Here is a 24,235-nt window from a genome sequence, read left to right on the forward strand (position 1 = left end):
TTTTCTGGAGCAGGAGTTTCATTTTGTCTGAAATATGTTCTGAATAGTTCATGAAAACCAGGATGGAGGATGAGGAGCTCACAGATAGTTTTACTCAGAAATATTATGATGTAATCATTATTACTGTATAATCACTATAACTATTAGCTGACTTAAACAGTGGAGTTTCACCCTCAGGGTCAAGCATCCTGCATGCTGAGGTCAGTGAAGCATAAAGTTATTAAATCAGCTGAGCAGATTCCAAACTGTTCATGTAAATTTTGCCTATTTGTGTTTTTTTTTCAGAGTTTTTCTAAAATAACTGATATAAAATGCAGGTTGGGAGGCTGAAGGTGCATTGCTAATTAGCATGCTAACGTGTAGCCTCCTCATATAGCTGCAATCCTGTAAGGTAGAGAAATATCTGTGTCATAAAAATCATAATACACAGCTGGTTAAAAAAGTTTAGCTTTGAATCAATAAGAAAAGTGTTTTGACCTTTTTGGTTCCTGGAGCGGCGGATCAGAACCACACAAAGGATTACTGCTGCTGCTGCTACAACAACCATGGAAACGCCTGGATGGCGTTTTGTTCCTCCTGGGTAAAAATAGATGAACTGAGACGTTACATTCTCCTGATTTTAATTTGAAAGTAAAACATTTCTTTTCTTTTTCACCTCGGTCCTCCACCTTCAGGAAGGTGCTGGTTACCAAGGTTTCTTCCTCGTTGCTGAGCTCACAGATGTAAATCCCTCCCTGCTGTGGAGATAAATCCTGCAGACTGAGGCCGCCGGACTCTGAGACGCTCTTCACGTGAAGTTTCCACTCCTCTGTGACCGTGGCTCTGCTCTGACTGCTGCGGCTCACGATGACCTGACTGTGGTTAAACCTCCAGAGAAGCTTTGATGCTGAACCGTTTGAGGCGGAGCAGGAGAGAGACGTCTGTCTGCTGGAGACGATCACACCTGGAATTACATCACAGGAGGTTTTATAGTTAATAAAAACTAATAACATTTATTTAATAAAAACCTCCCAATCCTACTTTTGTAGATTTAAATCCCTTCCTCGTCAACGTTCAGGGTTTTAACTGTTTCTTAGTTTGGATCAGACGGCTGAGGCGTCAAAACACCAGGATGAAAAACATCAGCAATGAGCTTAAAGAAGCAGCAGCTGCTTCCTGTCGCTCTGTGATTAGTAATAAGAACATCTACAAACTATTTGAACAGGGATTATTAAAGGAAATTTACACAGCTGGAAAACATCTAAAGGTGAACCAGTAAGAATGCTGATCCCAGTAAATTTACGTCCCACGGTATCAAAACAACAAAAATCACCAGCACAGCATTAGATAAGAGGCGCGTATCAAATTCTGTGGTTCAGCATTTTTAGTTTCCTGCTAAAATCAGCTTTGACTTTCTATGAACCAGAATAAACTGGAGCTACGTGTGAAATGTTCATTTCTAAATTAAAATGTGTTTTATTGTTGTTTTCACTTTTCTTCAGCGCTGCTGATCCTTTGTGTGAAGTTTTCTTTCTTTTGAAAACATATCAACTAGATTACTTTAGTTATTCACTTTTACTAGTTTAAAATTATTTACATTTTGTTGTTGCAGTTTGATTGAATTACTTACTTTTCTGTCTCAGTATTGCTCTCCTCTGGTTCCTCCTGGTTCTGATGGTGCAGCTGTAGATCCGATCAGAACCGTCTGGACCCGTCAGAGAGCTGCTGATGTCATAAAGCTTCTCCTCAGTCTGATGGACTGTGGTTCTGTTCTGCAGAGTCGTGTTGGATGGAGGCTCAGTGGACCAGGTGAGTTCAGGTTGAGGGTAGATCCCCTCTGAGCTGCAGGTGATCCTGTTTCCATCCTGATGGATTCTGATGTCAGAGACTGGAGCTGCAGGAGAAACATTGTAATTAGTTAACATTCATTCACATTATATTTCTGGAAAATGCAGCCACATTTTGACACTTTGTGGATCAAATGCAGACGTGCAGAAGGAAAGGTAATAAATGCAAATGCAGAATTTATTATATAACAGCTTGTCTTAAAGAAAAGGTCCAAATATGAGGGAATGTGATGAAAGAAGGAGCTACAAACAAAAACAACAAGAAGTTACAGGAAGTAAAACATGCACTGTAAAACATTTGAAGATGGTTTAACTTAAAAATGAAACTTGGATATTTAGGTTCAAAATCTAAAACTTGCTGAATTTCTTTTACTGAAAGAGAAGAAGATAGTAGACCCAACTAAATGCAGCTCAAATGTTTTACAGTGCAAAGGTCAGAATGTGGCTGCAGACCACAGTAACAGACACAGAGACAGGAAACACATCAGTTGTTCTCACCGTCCACAATGAGCTGAAGAAATGTCTCCTTGTTTCCGCTGATGGTGCTGCAGTAACAGCGGTATATGTTCTGATCTTCGACCTTCACTCCAGTCAGCAGCAGGGAGGCGTTTCCTTTGGACAGCTGATCCTGGAACAGGGATGTTCGGTTCTTAAAGTTCTGGTTCTGGAGACCAAGTTGGTCCATATTATTATAGTATAAGTGGACACGAAGTGATTCAGTTTTTGTCTGAAACCAGTGGATGAACACATCAGAGCTGCCTTGGAAGCTGCACGGTAAAATGCAGCGCTGCATGAAAATGCAGAAGATCTCAGTTTCTGCAGGAATATTAAAGAAAAAATTAATATCTCAGATTTTACAAAAAAAGACTGAACAAATTATATTTGTCATACGTCATATAAAACTACATTTCCTGTTCTGTTAGATACCAGTTTAGCACACAAAGGTCCAAATCATCATGACATTCCAAAAAGAGGACAGAAGCAGCTTCCTCCTCCAAACTCACCTGCTTTAACCTGAACCGTCGAACAAATCACAAAAACAAACGTTAAAAACAGAGAGAAGTTAAATCCTGACATCCTCTGTGTGTCTGTAGAGAAAATCTGCAACTGGAGAAGAAACTGGGTTAAGTTTCACAATCTGAGACGTAGAAAACATGGAACAACACTCTAACTTTGTTAATGAAATGTTAAACGCTCCACAGCTTTAGTTTTAAAGATCATTTTATTTATAGAGCAGATTTTCAGCAACAAGGCAATACAAAGTGCTTTACAAGAATTAAAAGGAAATACAAATAAAATAAGAAACCAAAGGAAAGAAGAAAAAAAGAAAAACAATCTAATGTTGACCTAAAGTATGTAAACCAGAATCTCCTGTTCAGGGTTGCTAAGTATCATCTGGGCTAATTCCTGTTCTGGGTTGGAAGAACAGGAGTCAAAAACGTCATCTAATAATGTTGATCCAAACTATATAAACTAGATAAACTAGATATTCCTGTTCAGGGTTGGTAGATAAGTATAAGTATCTTACTTATAATTCCTTTCTGGTTTGGAAGAACAGGAGTCTAAAACGTAGTTGCTAAGGTAGTTTTTCTGGATTCTAAGTTTGTTCTAATCCCTGATCTGTGTTGCTAAATAAGTGTAAGTAAGTTAGTATTCTCTGGACTTTCTAATTGCTCTAAATTTGTAAAAGTAATGAGTGCGCCATTATTTCTGAGAAATAATAAAAACTAAGAGTTCCTGTTCTGGAAGATTTTTTTATGGACTCCAAGTTTGTTCTAGTTCCTGTTCTGGGTTAAAAGTGAGTATTCCACAGTTTCTAACAAAATAAAATAAAAAAGAGGAAAGGACACATTAGGGTACATGGCAACATTCAGACAAAACAAAGGGCAAGGCAAAGGCCTGAGTGAAGGCGATGACATCACAGGGCCATGAAACCACGTTGCTCAGCCTCCTGGCAGAAGTCAGATAAGATGTTGTTATCGAGGCATGTCCTTGGGAGCGCTCAGCTCCACAGCTGCATGGATAACAGGAGGACGGAAGGAGCGTTATGTTTACATATCTTCAAGGAGATTGGAAATATTCAGCCCTTCCAAGGCAACATGGTGAAAGCCAATTCAGATCCAGAATGTTTTAGGTCGGTTAGATTATAAATTTCAATCTTCCCTAAAGTCTCTCCATCTCAGTTCCCCATTATCCAAATTAGTTTGGTCGTTCCACTGAACCGAAACTGGCAATGTCTCCAAGATCGGTTCTGTTAGTGAGTTTTGAGTCCTCAGCTGGGCTGAGAGTCTCAGCAAGACTCAGATCCAACTTGTGTTTCTGTCCAACCAGCAGTCCGAGTGTTCGCTAGTTCAGCCAAGTCCGTCACAAATTTGTCAATAAGCCAGGAATCCACAATCAGGACAGGAGGGCTCTTCTGTGCTCAGTAATTCTTGTCGAGAAAATTTGATCAATTGCATTGAGAGACCAGTTGACCAGATCCATAATTAGTAGTTTTTAACGTTTGTTTTTGTGATTTGTTTGACGGTTCAGGTTAAAGCAGGTGAGTTTGGAGGAGGAAGCTGCTTCTGTCCTCTTTTTGAAATGTCATGATGATTTGGACCTTTGTGTGCTAAACTGGTATCTAACAGAACAGGAAATGTAGTTTTCTAAATTTGAGTATTTTTTTCTCCTGCAATATAAATATATATAGCGATGCAGTTTCAGTGTGAATCAAATGTTTCTGATTCGGAGGATGTGCAAAGAAAGGCTCCAAAAATATAGAAAAAGACAAAAACAGAGCAAGCAGGGCAGGAGGGAGATGAGGAAAAAAGCATCTGCCTGCACAGAGAGGAAGAGGGGAAAAAAAGCTTTGGGCTGTTGAGTCACTTTTATTTAAATGTTAAATTAAATCAATAAATAAACTTTACTTACTGTGGTGGTGGATCATAATCTCTAACCTCTGACCTCATCAGCTCGGATATGATGGATCCTCCATGTAGAAACAGTCAGTAAAACAGATCATCCTGCAGCGCGCTCTCTGTTTGGGTCAGGGAGATGAACTGAAAGGAGAAGCAGGAAGGTGTTGAGTTTCATTAACCACCGTTGCTAGGAGACGGTTGAGGCTCTGCAGGTGGAAACAATCCAACCAGCCGTTAAAATAAAACCGTTCTCCCCCCAGAACCGGCGCTCTGGTTCAGAGGGAATTTCCTGAGACTTTTATAATAGCAGATCCAATTTCTGTGAGCAAGTTTCCAAAAATATTAAAAAACTTCTGTCAAAGAAACAACAAATGAGGGAAATATATCAAAAAAAGACCTAAGACCTTTAATTAACCATTTCATACATGAATTATGATCCTTTGTGTCAGGATTATTAAATTTTTTTATTAATTTTTTCTTAAGGCATAAAAAAAGGTAGGAAAGAAAATTTAGTAAAAAAAAAAAGAGAAGTTTTTTATTTAATTTTTTTTAGGTGATCGATTGTAATTTTCTCCAAATACGAAGTTGTTATTTGAAAAATATTTCAGTAGTATTGTTCTTTAGGGGTTTTCTGATGTCACAATATTTTTTACCTGTAAAAGTCGCCTACAGTAGAAGGAGGAACCGGGTCGGTCGGCCATATTGGATTTAACAAAAATAATTTGCAGCTGATGGCCAGTAGTTAAATGTGTATTTTATGATGCATTAAAATACATTTGTGTCCATTTCAGTGGTTTGTCGCATTTATAAGATAAAAATCCACAAGAAAATGGCTTTAGATAACTGTCCACTGCAGTGGCCACCATGCATGAAAGGGTTAAAGCAGGTTTACTGTCAACTGAGTGTAATAATTGTTCTTCACAACATAAAACATAATAAAACAGTTTATTTCAACATCGATATTGAAATAAAGAAATATTGTGATTTTATGCATCACAAATATATTAATATTGATGTTAATCTGTTAAGATAATTTTGTGTATTTCTCAGAGTGAGACGTGTTGGTGATTAAATTATCACTAAAATATGAGACCAGAGATCACATGGTTATTATTTTAACTTTTCATTATTATTCAAAATTTCTTTATTATTAATATTTTCACTTCATTTTCTATTTTATCCTCACTTTGAAAGCATTAATCTACTTTTTACAACAGCATAATAATAATAATCATAACTTTTCTCAGAGTTTATTTCCATCTGTTGTTTTTCTCAGTTTATAATGTTTTATTCACATGTTAAAGAAAATGTTACATTTTGTTAGTTTCATCCAAGAAGTTTTATGTTGATTACAAACCAAATCATGCTGCATTTTGTAGGATTTCATTTTCAGTTACACTGTTGGAAAAATGAGACATTGTAATATTTAGTTGGTTTATTGAAGAACAAAATATTTATGCAACAAGAGAAACAATGGAAAAACATCTTCAAACATTTTATTGATACATTTATGAGAAACTGATAGAATATAAAGAATATATTTAGCTGCGCCCCCTGCTGGGCAGGAGATGAAAACACAGTAAAATCTACACATTTAGATTAAACAGAAATATGTACAAATGTGATGAATAACTAAAGAATATGAAGAACTAATATTGTAAAACTACATGAAGCATATAAATCATAAAAGCTCATAAGTCAGCAACTGATGTATAAAAAATTCATTTTCTACAGAAATAAACATTTTATTGATAAAGTTCTGAGAAAGTTTAGCTGGTAGAATATAAAGAATATATTTAGCTGCGCCCCCTGCTGGGCAGGAGATGAAATCATCATAAAAATAAAAACAGAAATGTCTCCAAACATGAGAATCACCTGAAGAACATGAAGAGCTGATCATTTTGTGAAACTACATCAAAGCTCATGAATCATCTTGACGGGTAAAATGTGAGAATGGCATTAAAACAAAACCACTCTCTGAATGTGAATGAAAGGGTTAAAGCTGCAGAGCTTCACTTTCCTCCATTTTCTTCTTGTAGAACATTATGAATCCAGCTGCTGCTGCTGCAATCACAACACAAACCACCGTCCGTCTGATGAGTTCAGGAACCACCAGATTCTCTGGAACCAAACAAGTTCAGGAGTTTAGCTTAAAGACTCATTTGTAGTTTAGAATATGAGATTTTTACCATCTAATGAACCTTAAATCCTGAATCCTGTTACCCTCCAGTCCTCCTCAGATAGAGGTGAGTTATAATCGTCTCCTCATCACCACTGAGCTCACAGCTGTAAACTCCCTCCTGATCTGAGGTCACATCCTGTAAGGTGAGGCTGCCGGACGCTGAAACATTCCTCACATGTTTCCTCCACTCCTCTGAGATGTTGGAGATGTTTCTGTCAGTCTTGGTCAGGATGATCTGATGGTGGTTGAACCTCCAGACCAAACTGGTTCCATAATAATCTGAAGATGTGCAGCAGATTGTAACTTCAGCTCCTGAGAAATCAAAGTTTATGAGTTCAGAACATTTCAGCAACAAGCAGTTCAAAAAGCTTCACATTCTAAAAACTCTAGAACAGGGCTCACCAACACGGTGCCCGCGGGCACCTGGTCGCCCGCAAGGACCACATGAGTCGCCCGCAAGCCCGTTCTAAAAATAGGACAACTCACTAGTGAGCTGTGTCTAAAATGTTTTTTATTCTGTTGCTATTCTTTTTTTAATCACACTTGCATTTATATAGCTTTAAAAATGACAGTATCTTAAAAATATCCTCATTATACATGATGTTTAGAAAAGTTAGGGTGAACTCTGACTTACTCTAGTTCTAATTCAATGGTCAGTATTGTGCGCATGACAAAACCAGTGCCAATGGAACGTAGGCTAGCGGACACAGCGAAGATGGGTGCTGAATGCATTTTCTTTCCCCAAAAATATGGCTGAAAAAAGAAAGAAAACTTATCACTTTAACGAGGAATGGGAGAAGGAGTTCTTTTTTACGGTTGTGAAAGAAACCTGCGTGTGTCTCATTTGTGGGGCGACCGTAGCGACGGCAAAGCGGCACAATATTGAGAGACATTTCACTACGTGTCACAAAAATTACCATGCTAACTACCCACCGGGAAGCGCAGTACGTGCAGAAAAAGCCAGTGAGCTAAAGGCAGCTTTGGGTAAGCAACAATCTTTTTTCACGAGGGCGGGAAAAAAGTCACTAAAAGCAACCGAAGCCTCGTTCAGAGCTACACATTTTCTGATCAAGAAGAAGAAGGCATTTTCAGATGGAGCAGTTGTCAAAGAAGCAATGATGATAATAGCTAACACTGTACTTAAAGATGACAAAAATGGAACCGATCTAATCTGTACTCTCTCCGACGTCCAACTGGGGGCATCTACGATGGCTAGACGAGTGTCAGCTATGTCTGGTAACCTGGGCGATCAGCTGGACCGGGATCTGGCAAAGTGCAGGTGGTTTAGCATCCAGTGCGACGAGTCCGTGGACAGCAGCAGTACAGCTCAGCTGTTGGTCTTCATCCGGATGGTGTTTGAAGATTTCTCCATAAGAGAAGAACTCCTGACACTACTGCCCTTAAAGACAACTACGAGGGGAGTTGACATTTATAACACGCAGAAGGAGTTTTTCGTGCAGAAGAAGGTAGCATTGGAAAAACTGGTGTCGGTGACAACAGACGGGGCTCCTGCTATGATCGGCCGACATACAGGTTTCATCGCTCACTGTAAAGGTGACCCAGACTTCCCAACATTTCTGCATTATCACTGTGTCATTCACCAGCAGGCGTTATGTGCAAAAGTGATCGGCTTTGAGCACGTGATGACTCCCGTTGTAAAAATCATTAACATCATCCGCTCCAAAGCTAAACAGCACAGGATTTTCAAGGTGCTATTGGAGGAGATGTCAGCTGAATATGGTGAACTGCTGCTACACACAGAAATCCGATGGCTCAACAGAGGACGAGTTTTATTTCGTTTTTTGTCACTTTTGGGTGAAATCAAAGAGTTCATGCAGTCCAAAGGCGAAGACGTCTCACTGCTAGAAGACACAGAGTGGACCCTTGACCTTGCATTTTTGACGGACATTACTGGGAAACTAAACGTCTTGAACTGCGAGCTGCAAAGCAAAGGTAAAACTGTTGTTGCGCGCAGCACTTAGGCGTCAACAAGAGGAAGATCCTGATGACCTGGATTTGAGTGAAACTTTTCTGTGCAACGCTGAACCCGAACAGGTCCCATTACGGAAAGGTGTGGAGGAGGACATGTTTGATGTCAAGGCTCTGTCATTGTTCAGACAGCAGCTGATGGCGCTCCTTAACACTGACGAAAGCTTAGCATCTTTGTTTAACGATGCACAGGTTTTAAATCAACTTGACATAAAGCACCGTCATTCTAGCGCCTATCACCCGGAAAGTCAGGGCGCACTCGAGCGATTCCATCAAACGTTGGAAACGATGCTTCGCACCTACTGTTTGGAGTTCGAAAAGGACTGGGATGACGGGGTACATTTACCACTGTTTGTTATACGGGAGGTGATTCAGGAGTCTCTGGGGTTTAGCCCGTCGGACTTGGTTTTTGCTCACACTGTTCGTGGTCCTTTAAACCTCTTGAAGGAGAAGTGGTTGTGTGAAAAGTTTGGCCAATATTTATTGGACTACGTCAGTGATTTTCGACTGAAGCTGAGCCGTGCGTGCGAGGTAGCCAAAGAAAATCTTCACACTGCACAGGCTACAATGAAGTCGTTATTTGACAGAAAGGCGGCCATGTGGGTTTTTGAGCCTGGTGGCAAAGTGTTGGTGTTACTTCCGGTCCCTGGTTCCAGCTTACAAGCACGCTACAGTGGTCCTTATGTGATCAAGAGTAAGGTCAGCGATAGAGATAATAAGGTCTCTACTCCTGATCGGAGGCGGGCGTCACGCCTATGTCATGTTAACATGCTGGAGCCTTACATCGAGCGTACGCCCTCTCTGACTAAGGCGGTGAGTTGCGTTTCCAGTGGACGAGCTGTCTCATGCGTCGGTGCGGACGCACGGAAGGAGCTGTCCAGTGCTGACCCTGAAGGTGACGTCTTTTTCCCGGATGTCTCAGAAGGACAGTTTCCAAATTCGGAGGTGTTGGGAAACTTACCTCTCCTGTTGTCTCACCTTGATTTTTCCAAGCAGGCTGATGTCATTAATTTGGTCCAGTCTTGTCGATCGCTGTTTGCAGACATTCCAACCCGACGCTCTTTCACGACTTTAGTCTGTTTACCTTTCTTTTTCTGAATGGGTTGAGTTTTTTTTTACAGGTTGCCTCAATCCCCATTCAGAGTCTTTGTGTGGGGGTGTTATGTGCTCCGGCACATTGTATTTATTTCTGTCTTTTTTTTTTTACTTGGATTATTTTGTATAGAAGTTAGTTGTATGATTTTTGTTGTTGTTGTTTAATATACTTTAGAGTTTTGATCATTCTTTCTTGTAATTGGTCCGTTAATTTGTGACGCTGTTGGACCGCCTATAAATAGGCTGGGTTGCGCCAGGTAAAGGCGACGCCCACTCCCAACCAACACCCAGGATGCGTTCTGACGCGGTGCGCACGTCTCCAGCCTGCCACACGGTAGTTTTTGTTAGCTGTTTGTTTGGTTGATGTTTTTTTTGTTGTAATTTTTGACCTGGTGGGACCGGTTGTCTTGTTTTCGATTTTTCTTTAACAGTAGTTTCTTCTTTCTTGTAGTCCGGTACTAGCAGGGGCTTCGACGGCCCTGTATAGGGTTGGCCCCCTGCTGTACCGTTTTGTTCTTTTTGATCGGCTCATCAGGTCCAACTTTCTGTTTATACTTTGGGATTTTTGTGTTCTTTCTTTTTTGGGACACGGGGAACCGAGGATTTAATTCTCTTTTTTCTTCACAGAAAAATCAAAAGAAGCTCATCTTAAAGAAAAGGTCGAGAGAATTGAAAATAAAAATTACTTTTGAATCCTCATTTTTGTCTTCGTGTCCTCAAATATGTTGTGCCCTTTGTGGACGTAACAGTTGCATAGAAGCTGAATGCTGATCTCTAGTAACATAAGCCATGTATCTACATCTATAACTCTAGATCTATAACTCTAGATCTATAACTCTAGATCTATAACTCTAGATTGTTCTTCTTTAGGTTCATATATAATAACTTCAATTTTGTTTCTGTTCAGCTGGAGAAAGTTTTCTCTCATCCACACATTTATCTTTTCTCTGCATCTGTTCAGTGATTGGCTGGGTTCAAAGGTCACCTGATGACATCATAATGTAGATCTGAGTATCATCTGCGTAGTTATGCTAACTAATCTGATTACATGAGCTAATAGGATGTAGATATTAAATAGAAGTGGGCTCAGCTTCAAACTTATTTCCAGACTTTACTGAGACTTTTTGAAGCTTAAATAAAATTCAGAAAAAATGTTTGTTCAAACAAAATCTGTTTGTGACGTTATTGTGGTTTTTAACCACATTTTTATATTTCAGTAATAAACTGCTCTCTGCACAAAGACGGGAATCAGTCTGAGGCCAAATCTGAAATAAAGTAATAAAATATTGTTAATTGTTCATGAAAAACTACAAATTACTGTAACAACCATAATAAAACTTCCTGGTTCAGTTATCAGAATCACTTAAAACTTTCTGAGATGGAAGATGGACATTTTAAATATATCAATATATGTAATAAAAGACTATATTTAGAATTAAGCTTCTAAATATGCTCCATCTTTCTGCAAAGCAAACAGACTGAGGAAATATTTCTACAATTATGATACAAATCAGCTGCATTTTATTAAGCAGGTTTGATTCTGTCATTAAATCATATTGAAAGGTTCTAACTTGTTAAATGTGTTTAATATGTTTAATAAGTTATTTAATGAAAATAAATCACAGCAGCTCAATAAAGAAAATCCACTTTTGAAATAAATGCTGAATATTTTCATAATAAATTTGGCTGCAGTTAATAAATATTTTCCTCAATCATCTCTGGTTTCCATCAATATGATGATAAAAACATTTGAGGGACTAAAATCTGCCAGCTGTTTCCATCCAGGACAGGAAACCTTCATCCATGGACCAGATGTTTCATTTTCATAAAACAGGAAATGCATCCAACCAATCAGCTGCCATTCTGCAGACGTTCAGTTTGTGATGCTCTTGATGTAATGCCTCACTATGAAAACTATCATGGCATAAAGTAGCTTTTTAGTGAAAATTAAAATTATTTGCATGTTTCATGATGAAGTTTAAAATAAAATTAAAATTAAAGGTAAAAAGAAACAAAAAAGAACCAAAGATTTTAAATATCAGAACTTTCTGTACATCTGCTGACCTGGTTCAGCTAAAGTTGCTCTCCACCATTTTGTCCCGGCAAACGTCAACTGAGTTCTGATGGTGCAGCTGTAGATCCGATCAGAACAGTCTGGAACCGTCAGAGAGCTGCTGATGTCATAAAGCTTCTCCTCAGTCTGATGGACTGTGGTTCTGTTCTGCAGAGTCGTGTTGGATGGAGGCTCAGTGGACCAGGTGAGTTCAGGTTGAGGGTAGATCCCCTCTGAGCTGCAGGTGATCCTGTTTCCATCCTGATGGATTCTGAATGTAGAGACTGGAGCTGCAAGAGAAATATGAAACAAATGAACAATTTTTCAGAAGAAATATCCAAGATCCACAAAATAAAATACAACTTTTATAATCTTATTTCAATAAAGTTTTTTTTTTTTTTTTAATGAAGATGTCCTACCTTCTATTGGCAGGACGACAAGATTAGTATAATAGATGCCATTTATCTTTGCAGTGCACCGATATCTTCCCTCATCATCAACCTTCACTCCTCTCAGCAGCAGGTCGCCGTTTCCTCTGGAGATCTGATCCTCAAACAGTGACGCTCTGGATCTGAAGCTCTCAGAGTAGCTGAAGCCACGATGGTCATATGATACAATCAGAGACGATGTTTTACTTTCCCATTCCATGACAGTAACTCCGTTCTTGAACCGACATGGTAAAATGCAGTCCTGGTTAATAACACAGGACACGCTGGTTTCAGTGTCTGCAATAAGAAATAAAAACAGATGAAAGTTGAGTTGAATGGTGCTGAGGAGGAAACCCAGATCCCTCTGAAGGATCATAGAAAAACCTGCCTGGAAACAAGATCTCAGCAAATAGTCTCCATGATCCAGATTATGTTCACTGAACCAAAAGTTCTGGTTCTGATAGGAAAACAGGGAGGAATCACTCTGATGTAGAAGGAAAAATATTTGAGAAAAAACATTTTATTTTACATTACCGTTTATAAATACAATGTTAAAATAATATATAATTTTTGCAGTTATTGGAAAAATATTTCTTGACATTCCAGCAATGAAGCTATTATTATTATTATTATTATTATTATTATTATTATTATTATTATTATTATTATTATTATTATTATTGAGCAGCTTTCTGTTTGCTCCTGCTGGTATTTTGATTATTTATCTTTAGTCATGAGATCCAAACCTCTTTTCCTAATTTCTGCAAATCTATGAAGAAACAAATTATTGCTTAACAGTTAAAACACTGAACTAAATGTAAATCCTGAACCTCAGTTTTGTTCATTTCATTCATTCCTAATAGCTCAATAACTGATCTTTAATCCAGAATAACTATCATTTCAGAGTTTCATTTTCCTCAGAGTCTGCAGTGGCAACATGGCCTTTTTCATTTACTACAATATTTTACTTTGATGTTTTCTGTCTTTGATTTATTTAACTTTGCTGTGTTACTTTGAAGTTATTTGGTTTTCCCTTGTTATTGATTTATTTAAATAATTGTAATTAATGTGGGTTTGTGCTGCATGTTGCTTTGCTGATTAATTTCTGTTGTGTTTATTTGTCTGAGGCAGGAAACGCCCCCTAGTGGCTCACGCTGGTTCCCCATCAGCTGCAGGGTTTTGTCAGCTGCCAACCGCATTTTTTATGAATAAATGTTAATAAATAATCATAAACGTTAGAAACCATCAGCTTTTTGAAACCAGGTGGTTTCTGACAGTCACCCTTGAGATTGTTTCTCTTTTTTATTCCTAGTTTAACTGTTTGAGTTTTTGGCTCGTTTCATTTTCTGTAATAATAAAAACACTTGGCTGCCACAGAGATGCTAGCAGTAGCTCAGCTAGCATGTAGCATTTTACAGAAAATGTTTTCTTTCTTTATCTCTGCATCTTCATAGGGATAAAACTTATAATCTTGCTTTTATGTTTATCTTTTTGATTATTTTTGACAAACGTTTCCACAAAGTCAGCCTTAAACTGGATTCTGAACAGATCATTTTCCAGAATGTTAAAGTGTTTAACTACAGAAAACGTTTCACTGTAAACCATCAGTTATAATGTTGGAACAAATACTTTTCATTTACAGGGGAATGTATTTTAAATTAGGTTCCTGTCATTTTTTCATGTTGACGGGTAAAATGGGATTTAGAATGGAATTAAAATAAAATCACTCTCTGAATGTGAATCAAACTTCTGGATGTTTCAGGAGGTTTCAAGTAAAAGTCAAATTAAATGGAAGAAAGAAACAAAAATAGCAGCTTATTAAATGATATCAGAACTTTCTGTACATCTGCTGACCTAGATCATTTAGATATGCTGTCCTCCAGTTCTTCCTGGTTCTGATGGTGCAGCTGTAGATCAATCCTGGATCTTCATCTGGAACCGTCAGAGAGCTGCTGATGTCATAAAGCTTCTCCTCAGTCTTATGGACTGTGGTTCTGTTCTGCAGAGTCGTGTTGGATGGAGGCTCAGTGGACCAGGATGAAAAGAAGATTTGCCACCAGAGTTCAGGTTGAGGGTAGATCCCCTCTGAGCTGCAGATGATCCTGTTTTCATCCTTATAGATGTTGATTGTAGAAACTGGAGCTGAAAATAACATAATAAAAAATGAACAATTTCACATAAGAAACATCCCACAACAACACAATACAAACTATCAAAATCTAATTTGAATTAAATGTTTTCAAATAAAGATGTCCTACCTTCTACTGCAAGGACAACAGAATGTCTATAATAGACGCCATTTATGTTTGCAGTGCACTCATATCTTCCCTCATCATCAACCTTCACTCCTCTCAGCAGCAGGTCGCCGTTTCCTCTGGAGATCTGATCCTCAAACAGTGACGCTCTGGATCTGAAGCTCTCAGAGTAGCTGATGTTACCCTGGTCATAACTTACAATCAGAGATTTTTCACGCTCCCATGTCATGTTGGTGACCCGATTCCTGAACCGACATGGTAAAATGCAGTCCTGGTTGAGAACACAGGACCTGCTGGTCTCAGACTCTGAAATAATAAAAACAGATGAAAGTTGAGTTGAATGGTGCTGAGGAGGAAACCCAGATCCCTCTGAAGGATCATAGAAAAACCTGCCTGGAAACAAGATCTCAGCAAATAGTCTCCATGATCCAGATTATGTTCACTGAACCAAAAGTTCTGGTTCTGATAGGAAAACAGGGAGGCATTGTGTAGCAATGTGGCCTTTTTGAGTTATTTTCATGTTTTTTACATTTGCTGTTTTGGATTTATTAAATTTGGCCGTGATATATTTATTTTGGATTTATTTTGAGTTGCTGAGTTTAATGTTTGCTGATTTCTTTCTGAGGCTGGTGTTGCTGGAGACGTCCCCTTCAGTTCACACAGGTATTCTCCATCAGCTGCAATGGCGTTCAATCCAGAAATGGGGCAATAAATGGAGCAAACCAGCAGTTGAGTGAGAGGGTCGGGTAGAATCAGGGACGCAGCAGCCAGGAACGATCCGGTCGGCAGGTTAGCAGAGCAGCAGGACTGGAAGAACGTAAAACAGGGTGAGCAACACGCATCCAGTCCGAGGGACGTGGTTCTGGTACCAGTGGATCACACACAGCTGGAGGTCGAGGTCATGAGGATCATCAGCTGGGGAGGATCGAGCGCAGCAGAGAGGACTGTTCCCCTTTTTTTAGTCTAGACTCTGTTTCCATCTCTTCCTAAGACTTATATTCACTGTGATGCTTTTACATTTATCCTCTGCATTTTTACTCCTAGTCTAACTAGCTGGTTGCTGCTGTTTTCAATTTTCATCCACTTATTAGCAGCCGGGAGGCCACAATCGCTCTAATGTTAAAGGAGAATAATCTGAGAAAAAAACTGGTTTGTTAACATTTTGATTAAAAATAGATTGTAAAATTACTTTATAATCTTCACAATGATTAATGGAAAATTTTTCTTGACATTTCAACAATGAAGCTAATATGACTGAGCAGCTTTCTGTTTGCTCCTGCTGGTATTTTAATTATTTATCTGTAGTGATGAGATCCAGACCTTGGAGGTTGTCATGGTTACAGTTGGTGACTCCACACACCAACACTTTTTCTCTGAGTTTTCATTTGTATGTCAGACCCACTGCAGCATAAATATCTAGGATTTGTTAATATTCTCATTTAATATTAAAATGTGTTTGTAATCTGATTGCAGAGTGAAAACTAACCCCAGGTCCAAAGCACTAGAGAACGGTGAGCTGAAATTATGAGCCATTTCCCACAGATCTTGTTTCCTGCAGTTGCCCAACTGACTAATGGAAGAATTAGCTACAAAGTAACCAAGTCAAAGGATGCCATGTTAAGAGGATAACCTATGTAAAAATAAATAAAAAGGTGTGATAGGACAGCCAGAATGAACAAAGGAGGGAGACACACAGACCAATCAGCTCACAGGACCATCAGTTCTGGTCAATCTCCTTCTACCGTACCGCACCAGTGACCCGTTTCCATTACAAAATAAAAGAAACAATGTCATGGAAAATGGGACACTTGAACCCACCACAAAACAAAATTAATTCTCACAAGTTACCTCAACAAAAATATAATCCCGGACGAGCCCCCAATTGTTATGACCCAAGGAAGTCTGGGTGTCTGGCTGGGTGGGAGGGGGGCAATGTAACAAATGACCAGCGAATAAAGAGGCAAAACAAAGAGGGTGGAGTTAATGTTTCATTTAAAATAATCCAAGAAGAATCTTGAGTGTGGAGCCAAAAACCCTAAAGAAAAAAGAAGAGTAAATACCAAAACAAAGGGTTTCTAATAAGAGACAATCCTCCAGCAAACTAACTTGGGAGAGACCATGAACTAGAGATGGACGTCTGAAGCCAGGCTTCGATGCTTGTGTCGTCTCGCTGAAAACTATGTGACTGGCAACAAACGACGCCTCGCATCACCTGGGACACGTGACTGCTTCGTTTTGCGTGTCGGTTTTCAAAATAAAAGCACGATAAGTCGGCTGCTTCATGGGTTGTTGTAGGTCATTTGGCTGCGAATCAGAGGAGAATATTTGTCTTCAGTGGCCAAAATAAAAGGAACATTGACCAACATATTTGATGATGGCTCTCATCAAAATGTTTGTTACTGGTTTTCTTAATTGTTGATTATGGTGTTTTTTATGACTTTATATTTTTATCATTTTATGATGTAAAGCTCTTTGAACTACATTGTTGCTGAAATCTGCCACACAAATAAACTCGATTGATTATCTGAAATGGAACCAACAAGAGGAAAATCTCTGACATCTGGGAAAACTTTGAGATGATCACTCACAATAAAATTCTTCTTAAATAAAATAATTAACCCTTTCTCACCTTCTGGAAATTTCCACTATTATTTGTAGCCTGATCAGCAAAGATATATCAGTCTTACACAGCAGAAACAGATTTAATGCTGTTGCAGGACTAAAATTCTGCATGTAGCAAAATATAAAAGATCAGATCCAATCAGAAACCCAAGAAAAATCAAAAGCCCCAACAAGCACTAAAAACTAAAACATCAAATGTCTTTATTTTCAAATCAGTCTCTGACATAAAAGAAAACCCAACACAACCACTGATGTTCAACATATACAGGATTAGATTGGCTACTAATCATTTTAATATTAAAACTTATGACAATTAAATATGATTTAATTGATTCTCCTGTTACTAAACATGAGTTTGATGAAAACTGTGTGACAATATTGCATTTACTAATTTTTGAAGTGTGATCCAACTGAGTGACAAGGCTGTTACAGTTTCACCAGCAGATGTCACTAGTGAGTGATGAATGAAGCATGGAGTAATGAACCTTTTTACAAAGCAAAGGCTTTTAAAGCTTCATTGCTTCATGAACTTCACATCTTCATAAACAAGGCCCCACTCAGCTACAAGCCTGGAACAAAGGAACACACTTCCATCAACCCACCACAAGCTGCAGCACAGATGCTGCCCAGTTGGCCAAGAGGCCCTGAGATCAGTTCCCACCCAGCTTTATACTCTGATCCTCAAGAGGCCGAGTGGAACCAGCTGTGTCTGCTGAAGCTGCAGGAGCAGCAACCTGGACTGGGGGAACATGCAGGCAGTCACCACTGCATGTAACATCTGGATACTTAAGCTGTTTGTCTAACTTGATCTGTTTTATGTGTAGGTTGGCCTGCTACTGTTTCAGTTTAGGATTATTTCTTTTTGATAGTTAAAGTATTTGGGTTTTGTTTAGGGAAGGAGAGCTGCTATTTCAGCCCTCTGGTTCATTTTAAAGGACCTTTGCTGTCCCTGAGTTCCAAGATGTTTTATTTAGATTGAAGAGACGAGAAGAAGGAGAGATTTTTGTCCTTTGTTGTATTAAGTAGGGATTTTTTATGTTAGTGTTTTTGTTTGGGAGCATTTGGTTATTTGTGTTTCCATTATTATTATTATTATTATTATTATTATTATTATTATTATTATTATTATTATTATTATTATTATTATTATTATTATTATTATTATTATTATTATTCCCCCAATCAGTCTATTTTATTTAATTGGGTTCATCTACAATGTTCCCAGAGTCGTCTGGTTTTTAATGTTGTCATTTTTGTATAATAAAATAAATTACTACTTTTGCTCAAAGGGTTTTTGTGAACCAAATAAAATGTTTATAATTTTCAAGCAGTTCCTCTGATTCTTATAAACTTTTCTGTGGTGGTTTGGTAAAGAGGCTCTAAGGTTCTCTAAACATAACAAGAGCTGTATCCATGGTTACAGTAGTAAATAAAATCTCTCAATTTGATCAAATATCAAGAAACCTCTGGATGTTTCATTTTTGTAATATTTATGCATTACAGTAATACTTAATGTAATGTAAGCTTTACATTAAATGCTTACATGATATTAATGTAAACATTTAATGTAATGTTTACATTAAAGACAAATTAAATGTAAGCAAGAAACAAAAATACCAGTTTATGAAATGAAATTAGAACTTTGTGTAAATCTGCTGACCTGCTCTAGTTAAAGTTGCTCTCCTCTGGTTCCTCCTGGTTCTGATGGTGCAGCTGTAGATCCGATCAGAACCGTCTGGAACCGTCAGAGAGCTGCTGATGTCATAAAGCTTCTCCTCAGTCTGATGGACTGTGGTTCTGTTCTGCAGAGTCGTGTTGGATGGAGGCTCAGTGGACCAGGTGAGTTCAGGTTGAGGGTAGATCCCCTCTGAGCTGCAGGTGATCCTGTTTCCATCCTGATGGATTCTGATGTCAGAGACTGGAACTGCAGACAATATGAGAAAATGAAGAATTATTAAGCAGAAGAAGGAACCAAAAAATAAAAACTCTCAAAATATGATTTCAATAAAATGTTTTCAAATAAAGGTGTCCTACCTTCTACTGTAAGGTCACTATAATGTCTATAATAGCTGCCATTTATCTTTGCAGTGCACTCATATTCTCCCTCATCATCAACCTTCACTCCTCTCAGCAGCAGGTCGCCGTTTCCTCTGGAGATCTGATCCTCAAACAGTGACGCTCTGGATCTGAAGCTCTCAGAGTAGCTGGAGCCACGATGGTCATATGATACAATCAGAGGCGATGTTTTATATAGAAACCATCTCATGTCAGTAATCTCGTTCCTGAACCGACATGGTAAAATGCAGTCCTGGTTGAGAACACAGGACATGCTGGTCTCAGACACTGAAATAATAAAAACAGATGAAAGTTGAGTTGAATGGTGCTGAGGAGGAAACCCAGATCCCTCTGAAGGATCATAGAAAAACCTGCCTGGAAACAAGATCTCAGCAAATAGTCTCCATGATCCAGATTATGTTCACTGAACCAAAAGTTCTGGTTCTGATAGGAAAACAGGGAGGAATCACTCTGATGTAGAAGGAGAATCATTTTTTAAAATCTGGTTTATTTATGTTTCTGCTTAAAAGTATAATGTAAAAATACTATATAACATTTCCAATGATTAATGAAAACATATTTCTTGACATTCCATCAATAAAACTCTTATTGATCAGTTTTCTGTTGCTCCTGCTGGTATTGATTATTTATCTTTAGTGATGAAATCCAAACCTCGGAGGCTCTTTGCCATCACCCTAATCTTTAGAATAGAATAGAATAGAAGTACTTTATTCATCCCAGCAGGGAAATTACTTCTCAGTTATAGCATAGAGACAAGACACAATAACAACTACCACTGAGTAGTAGTTGTAGATAAAATAAAAATAAAATATAAAATATAAAATGCTATAAATTGTAAAAATATGAAATGCTGTTAATATAAAAAGCAACTTAAGAGCAGTCCTTGCAAAGATTCCAAAAAAATGCAGATATGTACAGTACAGACCAAAAGTTTGGACACACCCCCTCACTGATTTCAATGAGAAAGTGTGTCCAAACCTTCGGTCTGTATTGTATATGTAAATATATGTACAGCAAGTGTGCCACAGTGCAGTTGTGCAAAATCGGACTGATTAGTGCAGAACAATGATTTAGCTTTTATTGTACAGTGAGATGGCCTGTGGCAGGAAGGATTTCCTGTATCTGTCCCTACGACAGCGGAGCTGGAGCAGTCTATGTGAGAAGGTGCTCTGCTGTCTGTCCACTATGTGGTGGAGAGGGGGCTGTTTATTGTCCATAATAGACAGAACCTTCTTCAGTGTCCTCCTCTCCACCACAGTTTCCAGGGACTCCAGCCTTAGTCCCAGTACAGAGCCAGCTTTCCTGATGATTTTGTCCAGTCTATTAGAGTCGCTGGCTCTGATGCTGCTTCCCCAACACACAGCAGCAAAGAAGATGGCGCCGGCAACAACACTGTGATAAAAGGTCTCCAACATCTTGCTGCACACTTTGAAGGATCTCAGCTTCCTTAAAAAATAGAGTCTGCTCATCCCCTTCCTGCACACAGCGTCAGTGTTAGATGCCCAGTCCAGTCTGGTGCCGATTACAACTCCCAGGTATTTGTAATCCTCCACCTCCTCCACCACTTCCCCTTTGACCTTTAGTGGCCGTGAAGGTATCTTCTTCCTTCTGAAGTCAGTCACCATCTCTCTGGTCTTACTAATGTTGAGCCTCAGGTGATTCTGCTCAGACCACTCCACAAAGCTGTCCACCAGTGTCCTGTACTCCCCCTCCCCTCCATCCCCTATACACCCGACAACCGCTGAGTCATCAGAAAACCTCTGTAGGTGACATGACTTAGAGTTGTACTGGAAATCAGTGGTGTACAGGGTGAAGAGAAAGGGAGAAAGCACAGTTCCCTGTGGAGCTCCTACGTCACTGACCACCACATCAGACAGGACACTGCCCAGACGGACAAACTGTGGCCTGCCTGTCAAGTAGTCAGTAACCCAGGAGATCACTGAGTTGTTGACACCCATCCTCCGCAGCTTCTCACCCAGCAGCAGAGGCTGGATGGTGTTGAAGGCACTGGAGAAATCAAAGAATGCCGGTAGGTGGATTGAACAACTTGGGGCAGTGTGGATGTGTGGGGGGATGGTGGTGGTATGGGAGTAGCAAGAGGTGAGCTGAACCTGTTGAAAAACTGGTTGAACTGGTTTGCTCTAACCAGGCTCCCAGATGTCTGTATGTCCTTCCCCTTCATCCCAGCGATGTTCTTCATTCCTTTCCACACATCTCTCACACTGTTCTGCTCGAGTTTGAACTCAAGCTTCCTCCTGTAGTTGTCCTTGCATGTCCTCAGTGTCTCTCTGAGTTCACGCTGGACTCTCCTCTGCTCCTCCTTATCTCCAGACCTGAAAGCCATCTTCTTTTTGTTTAGAAGTGCCTTCAGGTCGCTGGTAATCCAGGGTTTGTTGTTGGAGAAGCAGCGCACGGTCCGGGCTGGCATGACAGTGTCCTCACAGAATCTGATGTAGTCCGTGATGCAGTCAGACATGTTGTCGATGTCCTCCCCATGAGGCCCACAGAGCACATCCCAGTCTGTCGACCCAAAGCAGTCCTGCAGTGCCTCAGCTGCCTCCTGTGTCCACCTCCTCACCGTCCTGATGCGCACAGGCTGCCTACTCACTAGAGGGACATACTTGGGAGTCATCCTTACCAAGATGTGGTCCGACCTGCCAGGGGGGGGGATTGTGGTGCTGTATGCATCTTTGGCATTAGCATACAGGAGATCCAGCATTTTGTTTTCCCTGGTGGGACAGTCAGCATACTGCTGGAAGTTGTGTAGCGCTTTGTCCAATGAGGCATGGTTAAAGTCACCTGTGATGACCATGAAAGAGTCTGGGTGTTGAGTCTGGAGTTTGGCTGCGGTAGAGCTGATGACGTCACAGGCCACCGCTGCATCAGCTGAATGTAAACAGCGATCAAAATGGCGGACGTAAACTCCCTCGGTAAATAACACGGCTGCATTTCCACAGCCAGAAGTTCAATGTCAGGTGTTATGCCCAGAAATGCATGCCTGCCGGAAATTGCATCCCCTGTCGCGGGAGCGCGCATCGCTCTAAACTCTCGCATATTGATGAGAAAACGGACTGAAATATGACCGAAGAGGAAATTTTTGAAGATATTCGTAACATTATCACGTTTCTTAACCATGTAAGACATAAAACGGTGGGTTTTATTTCGCAGATTAATTGAAATAAGTACGGTTTTTATAGCTTTATTCAAACGTTTTTCAGTCAGCGTCTGATGAAAATGTTCTCCGCAGATGGCTTGAAATTCCCCGATTTTTCTTTTGACACAATGGCTTAAAACATTACAAAACAGAAGCCCGTTATGTAGAACATTTTATATCATCCTTTACTGTCTAGTCTATTAATGTAGGGGGGATGATTTTAATTTCTGAGTCTGCCAGTATTTGTATCCCCTGTATATTGTCCTGTTGATATGAAACTTACAGAAGTAGCTCAGAGAACAAGTGTCATTACGTAGAAAAGGTAAAATCCCTCTTAACTCTTTATTTCTCCATTTTAGCAGGGGATGCGTTTTTTGGCTATATGGATTTTGTTCCTGCCGATATCTGCATGCCCTCTCTATTTTCCTCAAACATGATGCTATTGATATGAAATTCATACCAGCAGTTCATAGAACAAGTGTAATTATGTAGAAAACGTTATTTCACTCATAACTCTTTATTTCTCTGTTTTAGCAGGGGATGCATTTTTTGGCAGAGCATATTATCAGCCTGCCAATATGTGCATGCCCCCTCTATTTTTCTCAAATACAATCCTATTGATATGAAACGTATACCAGCAGTTCATAGAACATGTGTGATTATGTAGAAAAAGTTATTTCTTTATTATCGCTATTGCAAGGATACTGAAGGAAATAAATCTGACAATGCATCTTTGCTAAATGTAAAGCATGCACAAACAATCTTTATTTTGGTTTAACATAAAAATTAAATCACTTTGTTTTCATTAATTTCAACAAAAGAATATTCATAACAATAGGTTTCCTTAACTCACTTGGAGAGTCCCAAAAAGATGTGAAGAGGTGCTTGGAAGTAACAAGGTGAGAAAAACAAGAACAATTATTGTTTATTATAATAAAAAATGTCATAATTGGATAACTAGAATGTTAATTTAACATTTTATCCTCTCAACAAGGACATTTATGAGAAGCAAAGGGATGAAAGTGTCAATGTGGAAATGTGAAACAGTATAACATGCCATCCAGGAAGATGTGGTTTCATGTGGTGTGTTTGCCCTTAAAGTAAGTGCTGTTTAAATATATATATACAGTATATATATATATATATATATATATATATATATATATATATATATATATATAGCTCAATAGATAGCTCAATAGATAAGGCATCGGTATATCACCCGAGAGGGCAGGGTTCGAATCCAGTCTGGGTCCTTAGGCAAGACCCTTCAAGATACTGCCTACCTCATACCATGAGAGACACAAAAATGCATAACATGCCGGCTCAGACGTCGCCCGGCCAAACAAGGTCTGCGTCAGGTGTTGGGGAACCAGAGCACCTTGATGACAAATGGGCTACTGGAACAAGACGGAAATGGGCGAGAGATGAAAATGTGGATCTGTTGGAATGCTACTACTCAAGTAACCCTAATCAGAGAGGTTACATGCAAAGACTGGTGAAGGAATGGTTACTTCAACATCCCCAGTCAACACTAAGCGCTAAACAACTAGTAGCTCAGTGTTCCAACATCCGCAAACGGCAACTGCTATCACAACTTGAGATTGACGAAATACAACACAAATGCTACGGCAAAAAGGAGGAACCTGGATGTC

General features: G+C 39.3%; 1 protein-coding gene across 1 annotated transcript in view; it reads right to left on the reverse strand.

Annotated features, from left to right (window-relative positions):
* LOC111606168 overlaps positions 1 to 24,235 on the reverse strand; it is a 151,034-nt gene that overhangs the window by 115,757 nt on the left and 11,042 nt on the right. Inside the window, exons 2-3 of the mRNA XM_023325964.1 lie at positions 19,385 to 19,693; positions 19,011 to 19,274 (exon numbers count right to left, since the gene is read on the reverse strand). Of these exons, the coding sequence (XP_023181732.1) occupies positions 19,011 to 19,274; positions 19,385 to 19,693 (573 nt within the window). The remainder of the gene's footprint in view (positions 1 to 19,010; positions 19,275 to 19,384; positions 19,694 to 24,235) is intronic.

The sequence above is a fragment of the Xiphophorus maculatus genome, chromosome 21 (assembly GCF_002775205.1).
Source record: "Xiphophorus maculatus strain JP 163 A chromosome 21, X_maculatus-5.0-male, whole genome shotgun sequence".
Classification (NCBI taxonomy): domain Eukaryota; kingdom Metazoa; phylum Chordata; class Actinopteri; order Cyprinodontiformes; family Poeciliidae; genus Xiphophorus; species Xiphophorus maculatus.